Here is a 24,858-nt window from a genome sequence, read left to right on the forward strand (position 1 = left end):
AAAGGCACAATCCTATGCAAGTTTAGATAGAAAAAAGTCCTACAACTCCCAGCATTCCCCAGCCAGCCACAGGGACATTTTTCTGTCTAAATATGCACAGGATGTGCCCTAAGTAACTTGCCACCTCATCCTACACCTAACTCACTCACTAAACCTATAGCCAATCCCTTCAATTATATTCTCTTCCTGCCTTCCCAAATCCATTTTTTAAATTTGAAGGACGATTGCAAAAGCAAGATATACTTTTATTTTAAAAGAAAAATGGCAGAAAAAAAAGACACTTGAAATATATAAACACAATGGAGATACTTTTTGGAAATTGGTTGTGGGCTGCTTTGAACCACAGGGTATAACAATGGTGACTTTTGTATACAGTGAAAAGCATGAATATAAAATACTGGGCTGAGTATGTCAATTCAATAGAAAAGTATCTGATCAGCCCAGTGACCTCTCCACCTAGATAGCTAAACAGTCACATTGCCACCTTCTTTCCCAGCAAAGGCTGCATGCTTTTCACAGCCTTTGGATGAATAGAAATTCAACAGGTGATGCTTTTAGCATGTGTCAAGATGCTGAACTTAATCTTATGATTTTTATTGATTATATATTTATCCCACCATTCCTTCAAGGAGCTCAGAGAAGCATACATGATTTTCCCCTCCTTTTATCCTTACTAGAATCCTGTGAGATAAGCTAGGTGGAAATATAGGGTCTGGCCAAAGGTCACAGTCATAGCGAGCATCATGGCTGAGTAGGGATTTGAACCTTCTTTAAGTCAGATCTCTATTCACTACCACATACTGGTTCTCAAATTTCAACTTTGAGCAAAATTAGTGCTGCTGCTTTTTTATTCCCTTAACTGTTGCTCTCGGGGTTTTTTTTTGGCCTTTTACATAAGTATTATATTACATCTAGAGTACTGATTTACAGACCTTTACAAATAAGTTGCATCTGTTCAATTACTGCCTGCCATGAAGCTGTTAATGGCACACCATCTCTGTCAGGCAAAAAGGTGACGATTCCCAATGGGTGCCCAGGTTTATCTCTTCATTTATTTACATTTTGATCCCTTCCTCCAAGAAGTGCCCTCCTTCCTTGGCCCACTCCCAGTTTTTATCTTCATAACAACCTGGTGAGGTATGCTTGGCTGTGAAATAGTGACTGGCCCAAGATTAACCCAGTGAACTTTATGGCCAATGAGGATTTGAACTGAGGTCTCCCCAGTCCAAGTCTGGCACTCTATCCAGTACACTACACTGGTTTTAGTGTCTGCCTGTGTATGTCTGTGATGGGGTTGGAGGCTTAATCCTCTAGCCCACTTTAGGAAAACGTATGACAAACAGAGGTGACTGCAACTGGGAGGCTGCAACTTCTGCCTTCTAGGAAGAACATCATGGCAAGGAGGAGATCAACCTGGCCCCATCCATAGGGCAGAGGAAGAATAGCTGTAGGGAGCTTGTTTCTCCCCTCTCTGCCAGAAAGACCACTGATGAGAATTTTTTAACTAAGAACCAGTCACAAAATGTTGGGTGCACCCAGTGGAGGCTGATGGCTGTTTTTTCCTCTTCCCTCCCAATCCCCTTTCCTTTTGTGTTGTGTTGTTTGGACTGTAAGTCTGACAGCAGGGACTGTCATATTACTAATTTTCAAAAGTCACTCTGGGAGCCCTTTTTTGGCTGCAGAGTGGGGTAAAATATTTTAAATAAATAAGTGAAACATACATTCCAAAGGAAAAGCAATGTTACATTAGGAAGGCCTGTAACTACTGCTTACTAGACCACCCTATGTCTATCCTTCCGATTCCTCCTTAATCTGGAGGTCCAAACTGGCTTTCCACGTCTCCAAAGAAAAGACCATCACATTGTGCTCTTCCTCTCCCAGGTCCCTCTGCTGGACAAAAGGGTCCCAGTAGATCCTCACCCTGTTGGACACGTTCACAGGGTTGTCACTGTGTTTGTTCCTCTGGTGGGTTCACTGGTGCTGCATCAAGACAAGATCCCTGACTGAAACAGTGACTGCGCTGCAGGCAAGCGTGGGAGGGCTCTCTGCTGTGAATTCTCTGGTGTTGGAGAGCGGAGCCCTGGCTGAACAGATATAGTGCTTCTCCCCTGTGTGAATGCACAGGCGTTGCGCGAGGCCTGAGCTGTGCTTGAAACACTTCCCACACCAGGGCACCCGTACAGCTTTTTGTCTGTGTGAATCCTGTCACGGTGCTTCAGGGCGGAGGGGTTGCTGAACCTCACACATATGCTCAGGCTGCGGGAAAAAGTGGCTGAACTTCTTCCCGCAGCCTGAGCATGTGTGGAGTCTCTGGTGTGTGAGGGCTGACCTCTGGCTGAAGCACTCCAAGCACTTGCATGGCTTCTCTGGTGCCTAGAAGACAAGACAGCAATTGGGGACGGGGGGAGACGACATCTCAGCTTCACAAATATTTATCCTTTAGCACATCATGGGGAGGTGGGATCAAATTACACAGTAAATGTTATGGGAAGTATTGAGTCCAACATGGGTTACATTGGGGTGGGCAGAAAGAACGTAGATCAGAATTTAGCAACCCCCCCCCCCCGCCCCAGTAAGCTGCTGCAATGAAGACCATTTGGGGTAACCAGGAGTGGACTTTTGTGTGAGTGGACTGTGAGGTTGTTTCAGTTTTGGTACTGAAAGCAAATTCCTAGGCTCAGAGGCACTGTTCTTGAATCCTAACTGGATATTTTCTGCCTCTGGCTATGGTGCATGGATTTGGGGGTTCTAATAAAAAAAATAAAGTAGATCTGAGAGACTGAAATCTGCCCACCTCTACTTTACATACGTAAAAATATATTCATGGAAATTTGACAGATCAGCCAACTGGGATGGGGGCTCCAACAAGAGACCTAAGAAGTTCTCCACCTATGCACAGTGGCAGCAGACCCCACCCTATACTAGACCCCTTCATATCCTTCCCTATTGGGTGCAATTCCTAGAGAACCTTCCTTGCATCTCTCTGGAGAAGGGCAAGCAGGTATTAGGGAGCATGCTAGACTGGAAGAGCAATGGTAAGAATTAGTGTCTCCCTCCCCTCCCCAGAAAAAAATCAGCCCAAGCACCTGCCCAAGCAACCTGATCACTGGCACAGGAATGCTTGCCGGCGCAGGCAGAGGGATCCTTGGCAGAGGAGTTCAAGGAATGGTTAACTTAGCAGGAGGGGTAGATTTGACTGCAGGAAGCATGACAGCATTGCTAACTGGCAACTGGTGACAATGGCACTGAGAAGGTAGGCTCACTGAGGGAGGGGCTCCATAGCGGGTCTCTTGCCCAAGGGCCCTCAGAAACCTGAAGCTGGCACTGGTCACTGGAATAAGAACACAGCCAGGTTGCCACTGACTGGATTTGCACATGCTAACCCACACAGTGGTTGAGTGTGGGTTGTTGTTGAACCACGGATTGTTTGTTGAACTGGGGGTTGTGTTGTCTGAACCCAAGACATTTTCCACAGGGTGGCTTGTTAAACATAGTGTGGCTTATTTTCTCGAACAAGCCACCTTGAAAATCCATGGTTTGTTGTTGGGTTGTTCAGGGTGGTTAACAAGCCACATGATGTCTTTGAGCCATGCTCTTCTCACAACTTACATTAAGTTTAACAAGTTTGTGGGTTCTTCTGCAAGCTCTGATCCAAATTAAACAGCAGCAAACACCCAGAGTACTCTTTAAAAATACAAACTGTGTGATACATTTCCCAGCAACCCCTAGGAAATGAACCAAAAGCAGCGGGACAGGTGCCTGCTCCCAAGAATTGCATAAGTTTCCCTTTCCAAAATGTGACCTTACCAAAAAAGTTTTTGGCCAGCTTTGTTGGGAGTTGTGCTAAAACCAGAAGTGTGGAAAGGAATACCCAAGAGACTTCTAGCTCACAGTCTCTTTGGAAACTAGGATCAGCTCCCCCTTTTAGTAGAGGCCCCACTCCTGAACATTTATGGCCCAGCACACAGAAATTAAGCAAATGAACAGCTTTTCCCATCATTCTTCTCTGCCAAAAAAAAGCTGCAGTGGATTAATTTCTGTGTGCCAAACTGCTGTCACAGGCATAGGAATGGGGACAAAGAGAGAAGGTGCTGATAACCATGTTTGCAATCTTCCCTAGTGTACGGCTTTACTGCAATGTGCTGTATGTAGGGCTGCCTTTGAAGATGGCTCAAAACCGCGATCCAAAAGTCACTGCCAATGGGGACCACATAACATGCTAACATTTCACCAGTGTTGACACAGCTTCAGTCCATTCCAGAGCCCGGTTCAAAGTGTTGGTGCTTACCTGTTAAAGCACTACATGGCTTGGAAGCCAGGTACCTGTTGCGCTGCCTTCACCTGGATCTCTCCAATTTTCACCCAGGTTGACATCTGAGGCTCTCCTCTGGATGCCCCACCTTCTGAGATAAAGTAGGTGTCAGCACGGGAGGGTGTTCTTTTGGGGGTGGCATCCCAAGCTCGCTTGTGTTTGTGTCAGCTTGGCACCAGGCAAAGTTTTTCTTGTCTCCGAGTTTATTTTACTTTTAACCTTTAAAGTAACTGAAATACCTTAACTTCTCTTCCTTTTCATTATGTTTTTATCCGCAGTTAATTGCTGATTTTTGGACTGGACCATAGTTTATTCTAAGTCATCCTGGGAACACTAAGTATTGAACAACAATAAATGAATGATGCCACTCATTTATCCTGGCCCCACTACTCATGCAAGTCTGTTATGTGGGCCGGGTATGCTGAGGCAACACATCTGGATCCCAGAAAAATCCCGTCCACAAATACTCACAGACCCAGTTTGCTCATCCCACCAATTCCTGGTTTATTTAATGAGGGAGTGACATGGCAGTGAGTGAGCATGCTGCCTCTCCTGCACTTGTCGCTTCCACTTTCAGTCAACTGTAATCAACAACGCAGGAAGCCATGGATGATTGTTGGGATAAACTTAGGGTTTCTTAAACCCTAAACAACCCAGAATTCCAGGTTTGGACATCACAATAACCACCAACAAATCGATGAGATGAGCAAACCAGGTCACAGAAAGGTGTGTATTCCACACATGATATCAGGTAGAAATCGGAGATTCTCAGGATGTTGAACTTAGTGGTTTTTTTTTAAAAGAGAAGTTTCTAGCCCCTGTAGTAGCCAAGAGAAGCTTGAAACTTGGGGGGCAGGGGGCAGTGCCTGGTGAGATCAGAAGATGGGGCTGGTCAGGACTTCCAGTCGTTCACAGCCTGGGGCTTCAGGACTTTCTGCAAAGATGCTTGCTGTTATCCTGTGGTTTGGAGAAGCAGGATAAAGTATACAAAATATGCAGTCCTCTGCAAGTTGGCTTAATTGGCACAATTTATTCAGGTTGCCTTAGTGCAGATTATGTGGAGTTTTTTTTTTTTAAGATGTTTTTAATTTTACGAGAGCATACATATCCAAGCTCATAGAATAATCCCTTGACCAGGGAGTTGGTAGGATGACCATTCTTGCTGAGTAGAAGAGCTTAATTGAAGGAGAGGGGAAAACATGGTTTTCCTGGGGAATGTGATTGTCCTCCCTCCCCCGCAAAGCTAAGCATGAGCTTGAAGATAAAAGTTTCAGCGCACAAATGAACACAGAGATTCTATATGCACGCTAAGTACAGCTTGCTTTTGGCAACCACCAATATGTGCCTGGCTGCCACTGCAAACCCCTTTGTTTACCAGGGGCTGCTTCAATTGTGAGGCTTGCTTTGCTCTGTAATGGGTTGATAAACGCTATTAGGAGGCAAACTATTCCCCAAGTTTCAAGGGAGAGATGTTTAAAAGTGTCCTCCCAAACTTTTCTAGGAATCAGGTTGTCCTAGACTAGGGTTTTTTCACTATTGCGGAAAGACCTGAATAATGACAGGGGTGCAGGGCCTCTCAGCCTGAGGGCCAAACTGCATTCCAGAGAAGCTCTTCCAACGGTGGAAGGGACTCAAGGCAAAAGGGGCAGCACCGAAATACCAGCATATTTTAGGTTACAGCTCCTGGCTACCAGTATCTAAGCCTTAGGAGAAGCCACCTTCTTCTCTGCCTCCATTCCCACAATACTATATACACTCTCCACCCTCATCCCTGCATTGTACCTTCTGCCAGGAAGTGGTGCTGGCGACACAAATCCAAACCCTGAACTTCCTTTGCATGGCTCCTATGGCTGGTTGCACCACTATTCCTGATGCTCCCAGCCCCAGTAAGAACCTTGACTCCTGACCACCTGGATGCTCCTTCCCATAAAAGGAAGGCAAAAAGAAAAGGGGGACTGTTTTATTTTTAGTTTTTTGTGAAGGAGGTGTGAGCAGGGAGGAAAAAGGCAGCAAGAATAAAAGTGTGGGGGAATGAGAGGGGGAGGGAAGGAGGAACATCTTTCTAACACCATCTTGAGGTACGACTAGATAAAACCCATCCTCTCCTAGAAGTCAAGAGTGCACACTCTATTGTTTACTCCTTTCCTTCACAGCCAAAAGCAGGAACAGGACTTTGGAGATGAATTAAGGACACAGTGGAAGCAAATTCAAGGCCAGCTCCATGCAAGCATCATCCTATTGGGAAAATGCAGGGCTCAGCTTACACCTGCCACCCCAGTCCACATCCCGGTTTATTATTGATTTAGTGATCAATAAATCTCTTTCTCCCCTGCCACCCCAAACTAAGCTGGGGCTTTTCTTTCTGATCAGTCCGACAGCTCAGGGGGCTACCAAAGCTTTGCTACTTGGCCCCGCGACCGTCTGGCTACGTCCAACAGCTGTTGCCACACTCCGTACAACTATAGGGTCCCTCCCCCAGTGCTGAGTCTTCTTGGTTCGGCTCTTCAGGACTGGATGCCAAGCGGAAACCTTTGCCACACTGGCTGCAGATAAGAAGCCGGTCACCCTCTTCGCCATCTGTCTCGTTGTTGCCATTGGAGACACCGGTGTTGGCACACGGGGCATCAAGGCCAGCTCCATGCGGGCTGCCGACGTCAGCGCTGCCGTCGCTGGCACAACCAAGGCTGCCGTGGTGGGCCTCAGCATTGGCCTCGTCACAGGTTGCATCGACGCTGCCAACAAGGTCGTGGCCCAAGCTGGTGCTGCGGGCGTTGGTATGAGTGCGGCGGTGGCGGATGATGTGGGAGCTGAGCCGGAAGCTCTTCCCGCACTCGGAACACACGTATGGCTTTTCTCCCGTGTGCACCCGCCAGTGGTCCACCAGGTTGGAGTGATGGGTGAACCTCTTTCCACACTCAGCGCAACCGTACGGTTTCTCGCCAGTGTGGGTGCGCCGGTGGTTGGCCAAGGTGGAGCTCCCGGAAAAGCGCTTGCCGCACTCCTGGCACTGGTACGGCTTCTCCCCGGTATGGGTCCTCTGGTGGCGAGTGAGGCAGGAGCTCCCAGTGAAGCGCTTGCCACACACGCCGCACTGGTACGGCGTGACGCCTGTGTGGCCGCGGCGGTGCAAGTTATAGTTGGAGCTCTGGGAGAAGGCCTTGCCGCACAGCTCACAGCGGTAGGGCCGCTCTCCAGTGTGGAAACGCCGGTGCTGGAGGAGGTTCGAGCTGGCCGTGAAGGCTTTGCCACAGTCCCCGCAGACATAGGGCCGCTCGCCGGTGTGCGTCCTCTGGTGCTTGGTGAGGGCGGAGCTTTGGTTGAAGCTGCGGCCACAGTCGTTGCAGCGGTACGGCTTCTCGCCTGTGTGGATGATCTGGTGCTTGGCCAGGTTGGAGCGGCGGCTAAAACTCTTACCGCACACGCCACAGGTGTTGGGGTGCGAGGAGGAGGAGGGCGACTGCAGGAACGGAGACACAGTTAAGAACAGCCCAGGCTGCATTCACAGCTTTAAAGCATTTCTGTAACGGGTTATTCAGGATGGTGTGCCTTACTTTTGCACCTTGTTTAACTCCCTCCCACTTCTAGGGACACAGGAAGCTGCCTTATACTGAGTCAGACCCTTGGTCCATCTAGCCTAGTATTGTTGACACTGACTGGCAGTGGCTCTCCAGGGTTTTAAGCATGACTTTTTCCTAGCCCTACCTGGAAATGCCAGGAATTGAACTTGGGACCTTCTGCCTGCAAATGTGTTCTACCACTGAGCTACAGCCCTTCCTTTTGTAGGGACACTCTTCATTCCCAGCCACAACAAGGAGCATAATGTTTGTTGAAGTCCTGTAAGGGTGATCCAGGGTTCTTGATTGCTCTTCTTTGTACAGAGCTGGTGATGTTTGGGGAACAGAAGCAACCTGGGAAGGGATATATGGGGCACTGCCCCAGAAACCTTCACATGAATAGTTCTACTTTAAAGAAGATTCTGTCCTCCTGCACCCTTCCTGCTTTAGAACTCCTCTCTCAAGAAGAGCAGGAACTAAAGTACATTAAAGGGGCAATCCTATGCATGTTTAGACAGAAAAAAAGTCCTACAATTCCCAGCATTCCCCAGCCAGCACTGCTGGCTGGGGAATGCTGGGAGTTGTAGGACTTTTTTTTCTGTCTAAACATGCATAGGACTGCACCCTAAGTACTGGTCAAAACCTGAGGCAAAAGTTTTACCTCACCTTTTTCTACTTAGTGGGCCCCTCATACTGTCACTGCCAGTAAATTGAGTTTAATGCATGTGGATGTGCTGGGGGCAAAATGCGGGATGGGACAAGCAGTGCCAGCTCCAGGTTGCTGAGGGCCCCTGGGAAAGACACCCATCAATGGGCCCCTCCCTCAGTGAGCCTATCTTCTCCTTGCCGTTGTCACCAGCTGCTCTTGCTCTTCATCCTCTCCCTCCTCACTGCTACCACTTGCTTGCTTGACAGCCAGAGAGCCAGTGAGCAAATAGGCAGGGGCATCTGCTGCTCCTCCTTCTCACTGCCACCCTTGTCTGGTCCAGAGAGAGAGGCAGGTGAACAAGCAGGTTGCAATGGTGAAGAAAAGGAGAAACTCCAGGGGGCTGTTGTCAGTGGGCCCCTGCAGGGCTGTGGCTCTTGGCAAGTGCCTGACCATGCCTATCCTTGACACTTGCCCTGGGGACAAGTCTAGAGAGGGTCTCTACAGATGCAGAGGACCCCTGAAGTTCACAGGAAAAACCTACTTTAAAAAAAGAAGAGACCAGCCCACCAAAAAACAAAACAGAACACCCAATCATCTCCCATCCTGATGGGAACCCAGGGCTATGCATTCATGCTGCCCCCAAACCTTGGCAACAAGGAGAGCAGAATGTACCTGCAAGCCCTCCCGTGCCAGAGTTGGGAGGTATGTTGGAAGTTTGCCACTTGCTTCCTTTCAGCCTGGGACCTGAAGGAGAAGGGGCAGCCACCGACACACTCTCTCCAAGCCCAGTTTATCCCCCACCCTCTGCCAAAGGGTGCAGGATAATAACTGGATGCATGTCGGCTTGCAAATGCAACCTGTCTGCACCGCATTGCCTTCAATGGGAAGTCCAAGGATTTGCAGAGTGCATCTTCCTGAAAGCACAGCACCTTGGCTGTACAGCTTTGCCACTCAGATGGGCCTGCAGTGTAGGCCTGTGGTTCCCAAAACAGGAAATGTTATGGATGTGAGTGGCCCTTTCTGTATGCAGAGCTCCTTAGCTGGATCAGCTGAGGAGGAGGAATCGTGAGCTGGGATGTGGTGGCAAAGGACGGGGGGGGGGGGGGGTGTCTCCTCTTTGTCCTGTCCCTCTTGTTCTTCTTTGAGGACAAGATGTAAACAACGGGAGACGCAAAATACACAAACTGTGAACTATGATACAAATTATTAGCCTTGGAATTGCCTTGAAAATGCATCAGTGGTTATAGTTTAATGGATAATGGTTGTCACTGTTTTAAATTTTGTATGTCTTAATTTGATTGTAAGTCACCATGAGTCTTTTTGTGTGTGAAAGGCAGCTAAGAAAGTTTTAGTGATGATGATGATGATGATACAAAAGGCTCTCATGTCTTAAAGCAGCCTTCCCCAACCTGGCTCCTTCCAGATATGTTGGACTACAACTCCCCTCATCCTCAAGCTGGTGGAGGATGATGGGAATTGTAGCCCAACACGTTTGGAGGGCACCGGGTTGGGGAAGGCTCCCTTAAAGAGCTGCATAGAAAGGAAAGACCCTCTAGATACAGCTTCTCCTAATGCAGCACCACAGTCCTATTTTCCCTCCATGCAGAGCCACCATCTGTCGTAAGCTACCTGGGGAACCTTACATTATGGGGCAGTGCACAAATGCCACAAACAAACAGCTAAATAATAAGCACAAGTACAATGAAAGATGTGGTGTTTGGGAATGTTGCCAGCTTTGTACAGATCTCCGTTTTAGTACTGCAAGGACCTGGAAAGTCCAATATGCCAGTCGCCGAGGCCTGACAGCAAAACAGGACCTAAAACAGGCCACAGGTTGAATCCAGAAGGCCAAGCAGTTGGCAAGACTCACAGAAAGGCTAACATCAGGATGCAGCCTGGGCAACCTGACAGGAGAAGCCCAGCATCACCGAGACAACACCATGGACCGGTCCCAACACCACCACCACCACCACCACCACCACCCATCTGCCACAAATCTCTCTCGGTTGCGCTTCTCCACTACTCACTGAATTCCCATCTATTGGGATGGTGACTTTTTGCACCTCGAATTCTTGAGCGTTCTGCTCCTCCAACTCCACCTTCATCTCTTCCTCAGGTGGTGAGTCCACAGAATCAAGCTGGAGTGGATTTGGTGGAAATGAGACAATTAAAAAATCACACAAGTAATAACCTCATACTCTGAAATCTGGTCCTTCTGCCTCCCCCGCCCCTGCCCTCAAATGTTCTGTCTTCCTGTCCTCCTCATCTCCACTCACTGGTTTCCCATCTGCAGAAACCCTCCGCACTTCCACCTCAAATTCCAGATCCTCTTCTTCGTCTTTCTCCTTCTTCACTCTCCTTCTGATTACCAGCTTTTCCTCACTGCTGTCCCCCATCACTGACAGCCCATCCCGGAAGGATGAAGAATCTGTCTGGAAAAGGAAAAAGGAGCGCAACAAGTGGTTAGCTTTTACACTGATCTTCTTCTCACTCCAGAGTTGAATTGTACTCAAACAGGTAGCACGCCCGCACGCATTATCACCCACAAGCCGAGTACAGCTCAGCAGTCATGAATCTAGCAACTAAGAATCTAGTGCCTGAATTTGCCTTTTTCCTCTTCCCTCCCAGTTGCTGTTGTTGTTCAGTCGTGTCCGACTCTTCGTGACCCCATGGACCATAGCATGCCTTTCCTTTTGTGTCATGTCTTTAGAGTGTAAACCTACAGGAAGGGCCTGTCTTATTTTTTATCTTCGTAAGCCACTCTGGGAGCCTTTTTGGCTGAAGGGTGGGATAAAAACGCTATAAATAACAAATAATAATAAAATATGTACTGTGGCCTACCAGTTCCTGGACAGTCCTACTTTTTTTGCTGTGCCAGGAAGGCACGACACGCCATCATGCATGTGGGTCAGAAGTTGTGTATGCCAAGCCCAAGGAGGTATGAAAACTTGCCAGGGGAGACACAGCTTCTTTTGTGTCTCCTCACAGGATTTTTCCTTAATTGACCCTCATAGCCATTTTTAAACTAGCAAAATAACCACAGAAGCTAACTTTCCCCAAAGGAACTCAACCTATTGAAGAATATTGAAAATATTTAGCATATATGTAGCTTTGCACTCAGTGTACAAAGCAGGGGGTCAAACCATTACATTGGGGTGCGTGTGCATGTGTTCGATTCCAGTTCAGGTTTGGCCGCAACTGAAGTTCTGGTTTGTTTCCGATTCAGGCCAGTAGAGGTTCAGTAACCAGTTTGGCACGCATAACAACCAGTCCAGTTCTGGTTCGCATAATTTTTTTAAATAGAAGGCACACTATTTATTATGATCATTTACACCGTGGGGTGGAGTAAGCTCATAAGTCTAAAACCGTTGCAGCTAAGTGTCAGCAATTACTATGAAGCATGCATGAAATAAAAAAAATTAAATTCAAACTGTTTAACAAATCAAATATATTCCTACTTCATTTGACATTTACATGAATGTTCTTGTTGTACTGTACCTGTAAAGACCTTAGGAGAAAACACCAAATATGTCACATATTGCCTGTCCTGTATCGTTGCATTACCGCACGAAGAAGCTGCAAGCATGCTCATCCCTTCCATGTTTTAACCTCTATGTTGACCAAGCCCCTGTCACAGCAAGGAACCAGGCCTCCAGTCCAATCCCAGCCTAATGGTTCCCAGACCCAGCCCTTGAAGAGGACAAGGCAGTGGAGGCTGGTGGCTCCGATGTCAGTGGGGCGGTGAATCCTTTCCAGGTTTCAGTCAGAACCAGCCAGATCTCTAAAGGAGCTATCCAAAGTGCTCTGCAACTTGGATAGCTCCTTTAGAGTTCTGACTGAAGCCTGGAGTAGAGCCACCGCCCCACTGACATAGGAGCCACCAGGCTCCACTGGGGCAGGACCACTGAAGACCGTACCAACCCAACATACATGAATCCTCCCAGATATTGGTTTTCTTTTATATGCTTGTTCTGATTCTGGTGGAGCCAATGCGTGTCCTGCATAAAGTGTTTTATGGTTTGATTGAACCCTTATTCTGAACGATTAACCTGTTCCCCTGCTCCACCCCCTGCCCCCGGTTCGCTTCTGGTTTAGATTCAGCAGAGACTTTTGGGGCGCAATCCTATCCAGATGCCCATCAGTCTCTGAACTTGGAGGCTGACAGGCATCCTATGCAGAGTGGGATGACCGCAAAGGCGATCTTCACCTCTGTGCTCCTCCCGCTCTGCAGTTTGGCTAGATGGGAGTTTTTGCCCATCTAGCTGAGGCACTGGGGAGGGGGAGGGAAGGAGGAGGGGGAGGCCGAAGGATTCCTCATGAGCTGGTCTCCCCATTTCCCTCCCCTCCCCGCCCACGGGAACACCCCTCTACCTTCCCTCCAAGGTCAGATTTGCAACCTCAGGGGCAGCCAGCATGGTTCTCTCCATGCTAGCTGCAAGGGGGAGGGGGTGAGGAGCTCAGACTCCGGGGTCTGAGGTCGGAGTGCTGTCTCCAACCTCGGATCCAGGAATCTGAACTATCTTATGGCGCCCTGGATGCTGTCTAAGAGTCATAAGACTGCTCTCTTAGATAACATTTCAGGAAAAAAAAAAAGATTTGTTCCAGTTTTTGGTTCCCATTTGGCTTGACTCCCTGGTGCAAAATGTGTAGAATTTTTGTTTAGGTCACTGTCAGTGGTGCAGTGGTAAATTTTGGAATGCAGGTGTTCATCATAACAACCCCTAAAGCTATGCCCCAAGGAGAGTCCAAAATGCAGGTAGTTGTGTTGATCCTTATCTACACACACACACACACACACACACTTTGTATTACAACAGGGATAACTCACAACAATGTGGCTGAGAAAATCCATCCGGGGCCTCCAGCTACTGTGAGTTTTGCAGCTACGTTCAGAGGGAACAGGGAAGCCTGAGAGGCACAGCAGGTGACATCATTGTCCCTGCTACTAAAAAATGTCCTGGCATTTCGACCCTGTGAGCCCTGCCTCCATTACAACACTGGTCACTGTGCTTCCAGAATGGCAATTTTCCCCACATATTCTACAACAACTACTCAAAACACCACCACCACCACGTGAGGTCACGCAATCTACACTGTCTCTTAACAAAACACGACTTGTTGTTCCTTTTCAGTTCTCTAATGTTAGTTTCTTATTACAAAAGAACAAAATTAAGTAGTAAGATTTTGCCTTTAGGAGTCAAAGCACAGCACTCATACAGATTAGATCTTTTCCCCACAAAAATTATTTTCCTAAGAAAGAATGACGATATCAACTAACCAGAAAAATTCCTGACCTGAGGAAATGCACAAATTCTTGCATTTAACAGCTGCTCTGATCTGCAGAAATCAGTAGGCAAAGCTTTTTCATAGCCCAGAGGCAAAAGTTGTAAGAACATAAAAACATAAAACATAAAAACGGAAGAAGAGCCCTGCTGGATCAGACCATGGGTCCATCTAGTCCAGCATTCTGTTCACACAGTGGCCAACCAGCTGTTGACCAGGAAACCCACAAACAGGACATGAGTGCAACTGCACCCTCCCACCCATGTTCCCCAGCAACCGGTGTACAGAGGCATACTGCCTCTTATACTGGAGGTAGTACATAGCTATCAGGACTAGTAGCCATGTTAGCCTTCTCCAGGAATTTGTCCAATCCCCTTTTAAAGCTATCCAAATTGGTGGCCATCACTACCTATTGTGGAAGTGAATTTCATAGTTTAACTCTGCACTGTGTGAAGAAGTCCTTCCTTTTATCTGTCCTGAATCTCCCTCCAATTAGCTTCATGGGATGACCCCAGGTTCTAGTATTAGAAAGGGGAAAAATGGCTCCCTATACACTTTCGCCACACCATGCCTAATTTTGTAAACCTTTATCATGTCTCCTGTTACCGTTTTTCTAAGCTAAACAATCCCAGCTGTTGTAACCTTTTCTCATAATAGACTCCAGTCCCATTAACCATGTTAGTTGCCCTTTTCTACACTTTTTCCAACTCTACAATGTCATTTTTTTAGGAGCAGTGATCAGAATTGTACACAATATTCTAAGTGTGGTTGCACCACAGATTTGTATAAGGGCAGTATGATCTTGGCAGTTTTATTCTCAATTCCTCTCCTAATTATGCCTAACATGGAATTTGCCTTTTTCACAGCAGCTGCATACTGGGTCAACATTTTCATCGAGCTGTCCACCACAACCCCACGATCTCTTTCTTGGTCAGTCATTTGCTCATTGCTCTTGAACATGCTGCTTTTCAAAAGGCACAGCTCCACGGCTGGTTGAACAGCTGTCAACCCTAATGAGGAAGGTTTAAGTTTTGACCCGTAAAAGCAGCCTAAAAATAATTTTAATTAAATAACATAAAATAAATATGTAGGGAAGGAGTGCATATGTAAACAGGAGCCCTTTCTACAGCATTCCTTCTTCAGGTGTGGAGATGTAGCTCTCTAAGACACAATCACTGGGTTGCTTTCATTACTCAAAGTTTTGTCACCTACTGGGACCTTGGATATCTTCATCTCAAACAGAGGACCCTCTTCTTCCTCCTACTCTCCTTTTGCTCCCTTCTCTGCTTTGCCTAATGTGTCAAACAGTTTTTGTTTCTTTGGAGAAGGGGATAGAGGTTGAAAGGAGAGACAGAGCTAGGGGGAGGACTTGACAAAGGTGAGCAGAATTAAGCACCAACCAACCCCGTGAAATCCACACAGGATACTTCAGAACACATGAGAAGCCAGCACGGTGTAGTGGTTAGAGCACTGGACTAGGATTAGGGAAGATCCAGGCTCAGTTTCCCACTCAGCCACGAAACTCACTACATGCTGTTGGGCCAGCCACTCACCCACACACACAATCTGACCTACCTCAGACGGATGCTGTGAGGATAAAAGGAGGGGGGAGAGAATCATGTACATGGTTCAGCTATTGGGCAGTATAGAAATGTTATAAATAAATGTACAGCCCCCTGATCTCCTTGAAGGAAAAATGGGAAACAAAGGAATAATCCCACTGCACCCCAAACTAAGAAATCTTTATTCTCAATCCTGATCCACAATCCTGATCCGCTCCTATAGAATCTAGGGATCCTATCTGCTCTTTCTCTCCTGTTCTAACCTATTCCTTCAAATCTGTGTGCCCTTTGCTCTTTTATAGGGCCGTTTCCACTCCAAAATGGACTGTGCGTTTAGTATTCAAAGAGGGGATAGCAATCCAGTTACACCCAAGCCAGGTATGCAAATCCCAAGCCTTCCTTCTCTTTTCCTCCCCCGGCCCCCCTGCCCCACCCTTCCAAAAGGAAACGCTTCTTAAGTCTGTCCCCGGAGATCTCTGGCATGTGCACCTTGGTGTCCTGTGCTCCCCCTTCCACTCCCTTCTTTGCTCTGGGCCGCAGCCTTTTCCTCCGTATCCCCACGGACTGCCAGAGTATTCCTTCACTCTTTACCAACGGTCCATCCACATCCAGCTTCTGAGAATACAGAGTGGGAAACAAACAAACAAAATCAGTGAAAGAATCAGGCTCAAGGTGACATTAGATCCCCAAACATTTTAAGCACTTCCCATTGGTCCTACTCAGATCTTCCACAGTGCTGTTCACCAAGGTTCCTGAGACTACTTTAGCCTTCCCCAACTTGGTGCCTTCCAGAGATGTTGGATTACAACTCCTCGCACCCCCTTACGGCTGGTGATGATGAGAGCTGTAGTCCAACACATCTAGTGGATGCCAGGTTGCAGAGGGCTACATTTGTACCGGTGCAAGCAGAAACAGATGCAATGTTCTGGGCTGCTTTCTGCAAAGGAGCCTCTCTCAAACTCAGAGGCATATGGTGGTGGTGGTGGTGGTGGTGTTGCTCAGGGTTAATGGCTCTCTGGTACTCACCTCAGCCTCGTCTTTAACCACAGTTGGTGTGTCAGACATGGGGATCTCCTCTAGCTTCTCTTCTTCCATGCTCTCGTTGTTGTCATCCATCACAAATTTAAAGGCAGAAATGGGCAGCTTTTGAGGGGAGAAACAAAGTTAAAAGCAACCGAGGCTCTCCACTCTAGCATAATTACTTAGAAGCAAGTCCTTTGTTATCTGTAGCCCACCAAGCCCCCAACAAATCAGAGTGGCATTTTTTTCACCTCCCAACAATCCAGTGAGGTAGGCCAGGCGACAATGACTTGTACAAGGCCATCCGGCCAGGTAGCTTCATACGGGGGTGGGGGGTGGGATTTGGATCTCCACTTTCCTACATCCCTCCGCACCACCCTAGCACTTCCATTGGACAGGACTGAGTCCACCTGGGTTAGGATACAGGCAACGGGGAGACACTCAAACCAGCCAGGAAATCCGGGCCCTCATCCCAGAGGTGAGTGTACCTTCACACGGAGGGGCCGGCTTAGGAACCTGCAGAAGCAATGATGGAAATGCACTCTGCACATGCTCAGAGGCAAGCACCTAAGAGTTTGTACGCGGTTCCTAGAGCCAGCCGTGCGTGGCTCAAAAATAAGCAAACCCCCCCCCCCCTTTTGTCCGCCGGCGCGTGTGTTAATAACAGCCGCCCGTTAGTTTCGCCCAACCCCGGGGCAATGGGTGGCCGGCTGAGGGGAGCCGAGGGCGGCGGGGGGGGCGGTGTTGGGCCACGCAGCCCCCGCTCCTCCCGTCAGAGCAACAGCTGCTCCTGCGACCCACGTGGAGGCTCCCCCCCGCGACCCACTCCTCCGCGTAGGGAGAGCCGGGGCGCCGGGGCGAGCAGCAACTCCGGGGAGGAAGTTGGGAGCGAGGGAGTGACCGCTTCCTGCGACCCGGGCGGGCTCCCCGCTCACCCGGGCCTCCGGGGGCGAGGCGCGACGAGCGGCAGGGCGGGCCGCGGGGCGCGGGCGGGGCAGCTCGGCGGGGCCCCGAGGCCCGCCGCCCTCCGGCAAGCGCCCGAGGCGCGCGCGACCCGCTCCCAGCGCGCGCCCGCGCCTCCGCGGCCGAAGCGGCGACCCTCGCTCGGAGGCGGCGGCGGCGGCGGCGGGGGAGCGCCGCGGGGAGGGGAATCGTATCGGGAGGGGGGACGACAGAGGGAGGGCGCGCCGCATAGATTGGCTCCCGTCGCCCCCCCCGTCCCTACCATTGGTGGAGAGGCTGGCTGGAGAGAGAGCGGCAGCCGCTGCAGCGGCGCATGTGCCTGGCAGGCCCGAAGCAGGGGCTGGACTCGGGAGTCCGGCTCCCCCCGCTCTCCTCCCTCCCCCCCGCCGCCCCGCAAAACCCAGATGCGCCCACTCCCGGTGAAGCAGAACTTTGGTCAGAGCCAGCCCCGGCGGAACCTCTGCCTACGCTGCCAGGGGGAGCCAGCTCTTCTAAGAGAGGACGGGCATGATTCAGGGCGCCTCTGAGCATGTGCAGAGAGCGAGCGCTTTTGTGGCGCCGTGGAATGGCAGTCGCTTCTTTAAATTGCCCAAGCAGCTCTGGAGCTTCCACCGTTCGCATGGGATATAATCAGCCTTCCGCAGCCCAGTGCCCTCTAGGTGTGTTGGACTACAACTCCCAGCATGGGTGGCTGGGAGATGCTGGGAGCTGTAGTCCAGCATGCCTGGAGGCTGGGAAGGCTGAATTATATAGCGTTGAGCCTAAGGAGGGCAGGCCTCAGGCTTGCAAGATCCATTTTGCTTTTTTCTTTCTAGAACCCCAGGATCCACCAGCTGGAGCTGGAAGTAAGATGGTGGCTCAAGGGTGAAGCCAGTCGTCTACTGCACCCCATGACCCACAGACACAGACTAGGGATATTATTAGCCTACTGTAGACCTAAAATGGCTAAGGCTAAACCATTGGCAGTTGGAAACTTGCTGACCATGCAGAGATCTGCCAGTAGATTCCAAATGGATCTACCTTCTGCCCGCTCCTACCCAAAAGAGAAATTTTCCTTTTCTTTGCAAGAAAAGAAAAAAAAATAGTATATTGTATTTACAACATTTAAATCCCACATTTCCTTCAAGGAGCTCAAAGCTGCATACAAAGTTCTCCCTACCGTGGCACCTGTTTTATTCTCACAACAACCTTGTGAGGTAGGTTAGGCAGAGTGGCTGGTCCAAGGTCACCCAGTGAGCTTCATGGCTGAGTGAGTTGAACCTGGGTCTCCAAAGTCCTAGTCAAACACTAACCACTATATCGCACTGACTCTTACTAAATAATTTTTAGAAGCTAAATAATTTTCTTTTTAAAATAACCTGGGTTTCCAGGTCATGGGATGTAGCTTCTCCAAGCAGGGTAAAATTCCTGGAATCACACACTGAAATGTATGAAGTGAAAATAAACACACAACTTCAGAATGCAGCCCTCCACCGGGCCTGCTAGGCAGCTATTAACAGCACAGAGTCTGTCTGTCAGGAAAGAGAGGTGGTGGCTTTGGGTCACAACAACAAATAGAATGTCGGATTCCATCAGGAGCCTTTCCCCTTTTCAGAACGGCGTCCACCTTTAATTCCCATTTGCTTGCTGGGATCCACTTTTCATTTTTCTGTGTTGGATGACTGCCTTTCTCCTCTCTCTTCCCTTCTACATCTCTTCACTCCTCTCGTTCTGCTTTCCACTTAAAAAAAAATCAAGATAAACAACAACAAATGATGGTTGTACCCCTGCTGCATCCCATCGTAAGCTGCCCTGCCACCCAGTTTTGGGTCCTGCCATCCCAGCATTTGAAAACTAATGAATCAGATGAACAATTCCCCTGCCCAAAACTTCTGATACTGGGGCTTAATTGTGAGGGGGGGTGTCAGAGAGAAGTATCCCTCTGACCATGCACAGATTGCCTTTATTCAGCTCTGAGGAACCTCTGCTAACTTCCAGGGAGATGTGCTTGTGGGGAGGCTTGTCTGGTCTCTTCAAAAATGCATGCTCTCTGGCTCCATGAACTAGAACAGCCTCCAGAAGAGTTGGACCACAACTCTCATAATTCCCAGTCAGCACTGGGCTTTAAACTCATCCTTGGGCTCCATCTCGTTCCTCTCACTTAGTAGAGATACTAATGATAAGCAGCTAAACCTGATGGGCCAACTATGCCAAATTATTTCCATATGAAAATACCCTAGATACAGGTGGGATATGGTCCCTGCTCTTTCCAGATGTGTTGGACTACAGCTCCCATCAACACCAGCCAGTATGGGGTGATGGGAGTTGTAATTCAACACATCTGGAGGGTTCCAGGCTGGGGAAAGTTAAAGCTTTATCCCTTAAGAGGTTTGGGAAGGAAGTGGGGATGTTTGCTTACCTTTTACTATCCAGCTCAATGATATTTCCAGCATCATTTAGAGGAGGGGGAAAGGGTAGGAGAGAACAGCTTCATTGGAGTTAACTCCTTTCCTGTCAGAGGCTCCTATGTCTTTAAGAGCTGGACGACTGGGAGAAATTGTGCGCATTTTTCCCTATCACAGGACTGAAGCGATGGGTCAAACTGCACCTCTTGAATTTATTCTTGCTCTTAAAAGACACAAGAGCAACTGCCTGGAGAGATGGCAACCCCACCCTGTCCTGCAGAATCTAGAACTCTCAAGAGAGAGGATGCAGGAATGGCTCGACCATCCGAGACATGGAATCTTTTATCATCAATATCTTCATTTTTATTCCACCTTTTTCCAAGGAACACAAAGTGGCATACACAGTTCTTCTCACGCATCCATGTTACCCTCACAACAACCCTGTGAGGTAGTTAGGCTGAGAGGAAGCCCAAGGCTACCCAGTGAGCACCATGCTTGAATGGGGATTTGAAGCTGGGTCTCCTCAGACCTAGTCAGACACCCTAGCTGCTACATCATACATTCCTATACAAATTTATATTTTTTTTCTTGTAGCCAAGGGTGAGCTCTGTTAGTTCAAATAGCTTGTGGGGCTGAGCCAATTACATCCTGCATCCAACCCTCAATACAGTTCAGGCTGTCATATGTCCAACAGAGACAGAAGCAGAAATGCAGCCAGGTATCATTTGATTAGGTTAATTTAAAAGTATCCAAGGTGAAAATTATGTGGGGTATTTTGTTGAAGTTGTTGATTTAGCATTGTTCATTGCCAAGTATTGAATTAAGAATGCAATCCTATACATGTCTATTCAGAAGTAAGTTCCATTGAGTTCAATGGGACTTACTTCGAGGTTAGTGAGTATAGGATTACCGCCTAAAGGTGCAATCCTATGCATGTTCAGATAAAAAAAAGGCCCATAATTCCCAATATGCCCCAGCCAGCATGGCTGGCTGGGACATGCTGGGAGTTGTGGGCCTTTTTCTGTCTAAACATGCATAGGATTGCACCCTAAATGAAGCTAAAAAATCATCTAGGTTAGTGAAATGGTTTAAAGGGGGTCAGGGAATAAGAGGGGAAAGCATCCACCCTAAGACTAGATAACCTTCTATGGTGCCTTTCAACCCCTTGGTTTTATTAAAGATCAAAACACATCTAAGCACTTTTATCATTCACAAATATGTAGTGATCAATTGAGGCAACATGGTGGCTCAGGCCTGCATTTAAGCCATATCCTTCTGGCCTGAAACTTCAGCCCCTCAATCCAAAATATATGTAGAACAGACTGTGGTTACTCAGCAGCAAAAAAAGTACTCTGCACAGGCACCTATATTTCGAGGATCATGAAATAACTAGGTTTATCTTTTGCTAAAAGAAATTCGAAGATAAAATTAGCAAGGCATCAGTGGTGAAATTCTGCCCAGGTACAGTGGTGCAAATTCATTATAAGGAAAAGGAAATGTTTCTTAAAAAGGCTGAAATAGTTGGAGGAGGGGAGGGGGAACAATGGCCAGGAAGAGGCATAATGCAAGATGTCTGTCCAGCCTTTGTAAAGCAAAACTTTGTACAACTCTAATGACAAAAAACCAAAACAGGAAGTGGAGCACAAACCGTGCCTCAGAGCTGAGTGTAGTAAAACAGTGCCACTTCCTTGCACAATTTTTTGAAGCAGACTGCACAAAACATGGTCAGGCTGCGCACGCTCTTCATATTTTTTAAGGATGCAGTGAAATATGCATTACGCAATCATAACCACATGGGGAGGAAAGAAAAAGACCACCTTGTGAGGGCATTTCCTTGCTTTTCACAAAAACAACCAAGGGCGCAATCCTATGCAACTTTTCTGTCTAAAATGCATTCCCCAGCCAGCCTGGGAGTTGTAGGACTTTTTTCTGTCTAAACATGCATAGGATTGCACCCAAAAGAAAAGTAAGGATGTTTTCTGACACACCGTAATCCTATGCACGCTGATCTGGGGAGTAAGTCCCATTGAACACAGTGGGAATTACCTCTGAGTAAACACAACTAGGATTGGGTTGCACAGAACTGTCTGTGATGTGGAAAGCAGTCTCCACCACCTCACCCTAATCTTGAGTTAAAGAGAAAATGATCATTTCTTCAGTATACGTTTAATGAAAATGTAATGGACAAGTGCATTCATTCCTCCTCACGCCATAATAATATTCTTCATAGATGCATTTGGCTTAGGATTTCTGCAGCAAGAATACTTTTATTTTAAAATAACAGCAGCCAGCAGCCCCCCACTCATCAAAAATAAATCCCCAGCCCACTTCCTTCCCCATTTTGGATCCTCTCACAAAGAGGGGATTTAATTTTTTCCTTCCCTATCCCCATCCTTTGGATTCATGTCAGGCTTTCCCCACCGCCAAGTGGATTCTCTGTTGCCGAGCGAGTCCCACACCCCAGTTCAACGTTTCACTGCCACTACCCAGGAAGCGCCGGGGAGGCTTCTTGGCCTGGTGAATGGTCTCGTGCTGGTTCCGGTTGGAGTTCTGGCTGAAGCCCTTCCCGCACAGCCGGCACTTGTAGGGCCTCTCGCCTGTGTGGATGCGCTGGTGCTCGATGAGGACGGAGCTGCGAGTAAAACTCTTGCCACAGCTCCCGCATGTGTAGGGCTTCTCTCCCGTGTGGGTGATGTGGTGCCGGATGAAATCCGTGCTCCGCGCAAAGCACTTCCCACACTCCGGGCACCGGTAGGGCTTCTCGACCAGGTGGCTTCGCTGACGCTTCATCACTACCTTGGAATTCCAGGAAGGGCTTTGGCCGGGAGGTCGAGCACCTCCTCCAGATCCCAAACCCTCTTTGGTTCTCCTCAAGCTTTGAGGCCCACACTGCCGGTCCTCTGTTCTTTGCCGATTCAGCCCCCAATGTGCTGGGTTGCCTGTCTTCTCCTTGCCATGAGTCCTCTCATGCTGGTTACGGTTAGAGCTCTGGCTAAACCCTTGCCCGCAATGGCTGCATTTGTAGGGCTTCTCACCAGTGTGGATTCTCTGGTGTTCGAGGAGGATCGAACTCCGGCTGAAGCTCTTCCCACAGTCCAGACACAGATAGGGCCTCTCCCCAGTGTGGGTCCGCTGGTGCCTCAGGAGATCGGTGCTCCGGCGGTAATTTTTCCCGCAGTCGGAGCATTTGTAAGATTTTGGTTTGCTGCATGGTGACTCTGCAGGGTCCTTGAACTCTCCTTTAGAGAAGGCCAGCTGTTCTTTCACAGGGCTTCCTTGCAGGAGCCCTTTATTTCCACCCCTGCTGGGGCTGCTGGAGGATGTCCCGCTCAGTTCTGCACTGTTGTCCTGCTGATTTCCTGCTTTGTTCTTGCTTTCGGCTGAGAGAGACAGTACCCAGGCAGGATTTGCTCCATCTGCTGTAGACAGAAAAGAGGTTTGATCACTAGACTAAACCCTCATTTTTAGAACAGAACCCAAGCTCTTTCCCTCCCCTCCGCCATCCACCCACATACAGTGGCTGTGGGAGTTGCAACTCCAAACGTTTTGCACCCCCTTCCCCTGGTGTGCAGACTGTTTTGCTGGCTCCCAGGCAGTGTGAGATTCCATTCACAATGCCCAAGACGAGGAATCTCTCTGGGACAGTTGTCACGCGGGACTACAGCACCCACCATGGGGTGATGGGAGTTGCAGTTGGCTGGGGTGATGGGAGATGTAGTGATGGGAGTTGTACTCTTGGGAATCAAGAAGGCCTGGGAAGACAGAATGAAATGTGCTGTGAGAAACAAAACATCCCCTGGTTTAAACCGGCGAGGTTGCATTCACAGGAACAGAGATGTGTGTCTATTCAGAAATGGTAAGGATTCCCTGCCGGCTTACATGGCAGCCTTACTTCGACATCGTTCTCTCCCTTTTCGTCTCTTTCAAGGCTACAATCCTATGCATACATACCTGCGAGTAAGCCCTGTTGACCTCAAGGGGGCTTACTTCTACGTAGACATGCATAGGATTGTGCTGTTACACATTTGCACACACATACACTTCTGCATAAGCCCATTTCCCTCCGTCTCCCAGAAGGAGTAAACGACGAGAGCTCATCCCCAGATCTCTCAGGGTCCAGACTTCGGAATCGGCGCAGGAGACAGATTCTGGGATAGGTCCCTGGATCCAGTTCGCCCGGTTTACGAGGATGCCCCCCTTCCCACGCACTCACCCGGTGTCAGCACCAGGGGCCTTCCAGCAGGGACGGCCAGCGGCAGGAGGAGGTACACCGAGCCCTCGGCCGGGCCCCCGAACCCCGGAGTGGGGCAGGCGGCAGGAGCAGCCGAGGGACCGCCTGCAGCCATCGCGAGGCAGGGGGCGAAGGCGGCACAAGGCGGCGAGGCGCTGCCTGCGCTTGCAACGGAGCGTCCCATCCAGCAGACGCGACGCAAGGAGCGGCGGGAAAGAGAGGACTGGCGCTGCGCAGCATCCTGGGAGATGTAGGCAAAGGGGCGAGTTGAAAACGGTGGAGGCTGATGGCTCCGATTTCGGTGGGGCCTTGAGTCCTTCCTGGGTTTCAATCAGAACCAGCCAGACCTCTAGGGATCTATCCAAGGTGCTGAACCCTATCTCCAAAACAGGTTCAGTACCTTGGAAAGCTCCTTTAGAGGTTTGGCTGGTTCTGACCGAAACCCACCGAAATCGGAGCCACCAGCCTCCACCGGTTTAAAAACAATAAAATAACCACCACAACAGCTCGAGTGGAGAGAAAAGGGAAGGGAGACAGAGGGGGAGCGGGCAAAGGGAAAGAAAACCCATGAATTCTAGAAGAGCAGGGAATGAGCGAATGCCAGAGATGACAGAGAGGGGACGAGGAGCGGAGGCAGCGCTTGGCAGTGTAGAAAAGGGTATTCATCACAGCCTTCCCCAACCTGGTTGCCCTCCCGATGAGTTGCACTACAAATCCCAGGGGGATTATGGGAGTTGTAGTCTAACACATCTGTAGTCTAACACCAGGTTGGGGAAGGATGATCTAGGGAAAGAAAAATAGATGTTTTGGGGCACCCTTCATTCAGGCAAGGCCATGTCCGAGAGAAAGAAAGGAGAGGGCAGCTCGTGTTTGACCCAATTCCTCTGTCAGAAGGAAAAA

At 48.9% G+C, this 24,858-nt stretch overlaps 2 protein-coding genes across 5 annotated transcripts in view; both read right to left on the reverse strand.

Moving 5' to 3' along the window:
- Positions 1-17,461, reverse strand: part of LOC146342210 (uncharacterized) — a 41,161-nt gene extending 23,700 nt beyond the window's left edge. Inside the window, exons 1-12 of the mRNA XM_084807780.1 lie at positions 17,316-17,461; positions 16,387-16,503; positions 15,850-15,975; positions 10,792-10,947; positions 10,543-10,653; positions 6,739-7,769; positions 6,451-6,483; positions 4,324-4,400; positions 3,264-3,331; positions 3,091-3,144; positions 2,244-2,373; positions 1,976-2,108 (exon numbers count right to left, since the gene is read on the reverse strand). Coding sequence (XP_084663906.1) covers positions 1,976-2,108; positions 2,244-2,373; positions 3,091-3,144; positions 3,264-3,331; positions 4,324-4,400; positions 6,451-6,483; positions 6,739-7,769; positions 10,543-10,653; positions 10,792-10,947; positions 15,850-15,975; positions 16,387-16,476 — 2,009 coding nt within the window. The 5' untranslated portion in view covers positions 16,477-16,503; positions 17,316-17,461. The remainder of the gene's footprint in view (positions 1-1,975; positions 2,109-2,243; positions 2,374-3,090; positions 3,145-3,263; positions 3,332-4,323; positions 4,401-6,450; positions 6,484-6,738; positions 7,770-10,542; positions 10,654-10,791; positions 10,948-15,849; positions 15,976-16,386; positions 16,504-17,315) is intronic.
- A 4,415-nt stretch (positions 17,462-21,876) lies between these two features.
- Positions 21,877-24,145, reverse strand: LOC146342213 (uncharacterized). 4 transcript variants are annotated; one of them, XM_084805938.1, is made up of 3 exons: positions 23,941-24,145; positions 23,399-23,479; positions 21,877-23,143 (listed from the first exon to the last, which is right to left on the reverse strand). In XM_084805938.1, the coding sequence occupies exons 1-3, from the start codon at positions 24,140-24,142 to the stop codon at positions 22,134-22,136; spliced, it is 1,293 nt and encodes a 430-aa protein (XP_084662064.1). In that variant the 5' UTR covers positions 24,143-24,145; the 3' UTR covers positions 21,877-22,133. The 4 variants fall into 4 exon arrangements, with proteins under 4 accessions (XP_084662064.1, XP_084662063.1, XP_084662066.1 ...); XM_084805937.1 differs by having other exon boundaries at positions 21,877-23,146; XM_084805940.1 differs by lacking the exon at positions 23,399-23,479.
- Between the last annotated feature and the right edge of the window lie 713 nt (positions 24,146-24,858).

Source organism: Heloderma suspectum, chromosome 6, assembly GCF_057233095.1.
Source record: "Heloderma suspectum isolate Gila_16-S chromosome 6, 16-S_ref, whole genome shotgun sequence".
NCBI lineage: Eukaryota > Metazoa > Chordata > Lepidosauria > Squamata > Helodermatidae > Heloderma > Heloderma suspectum.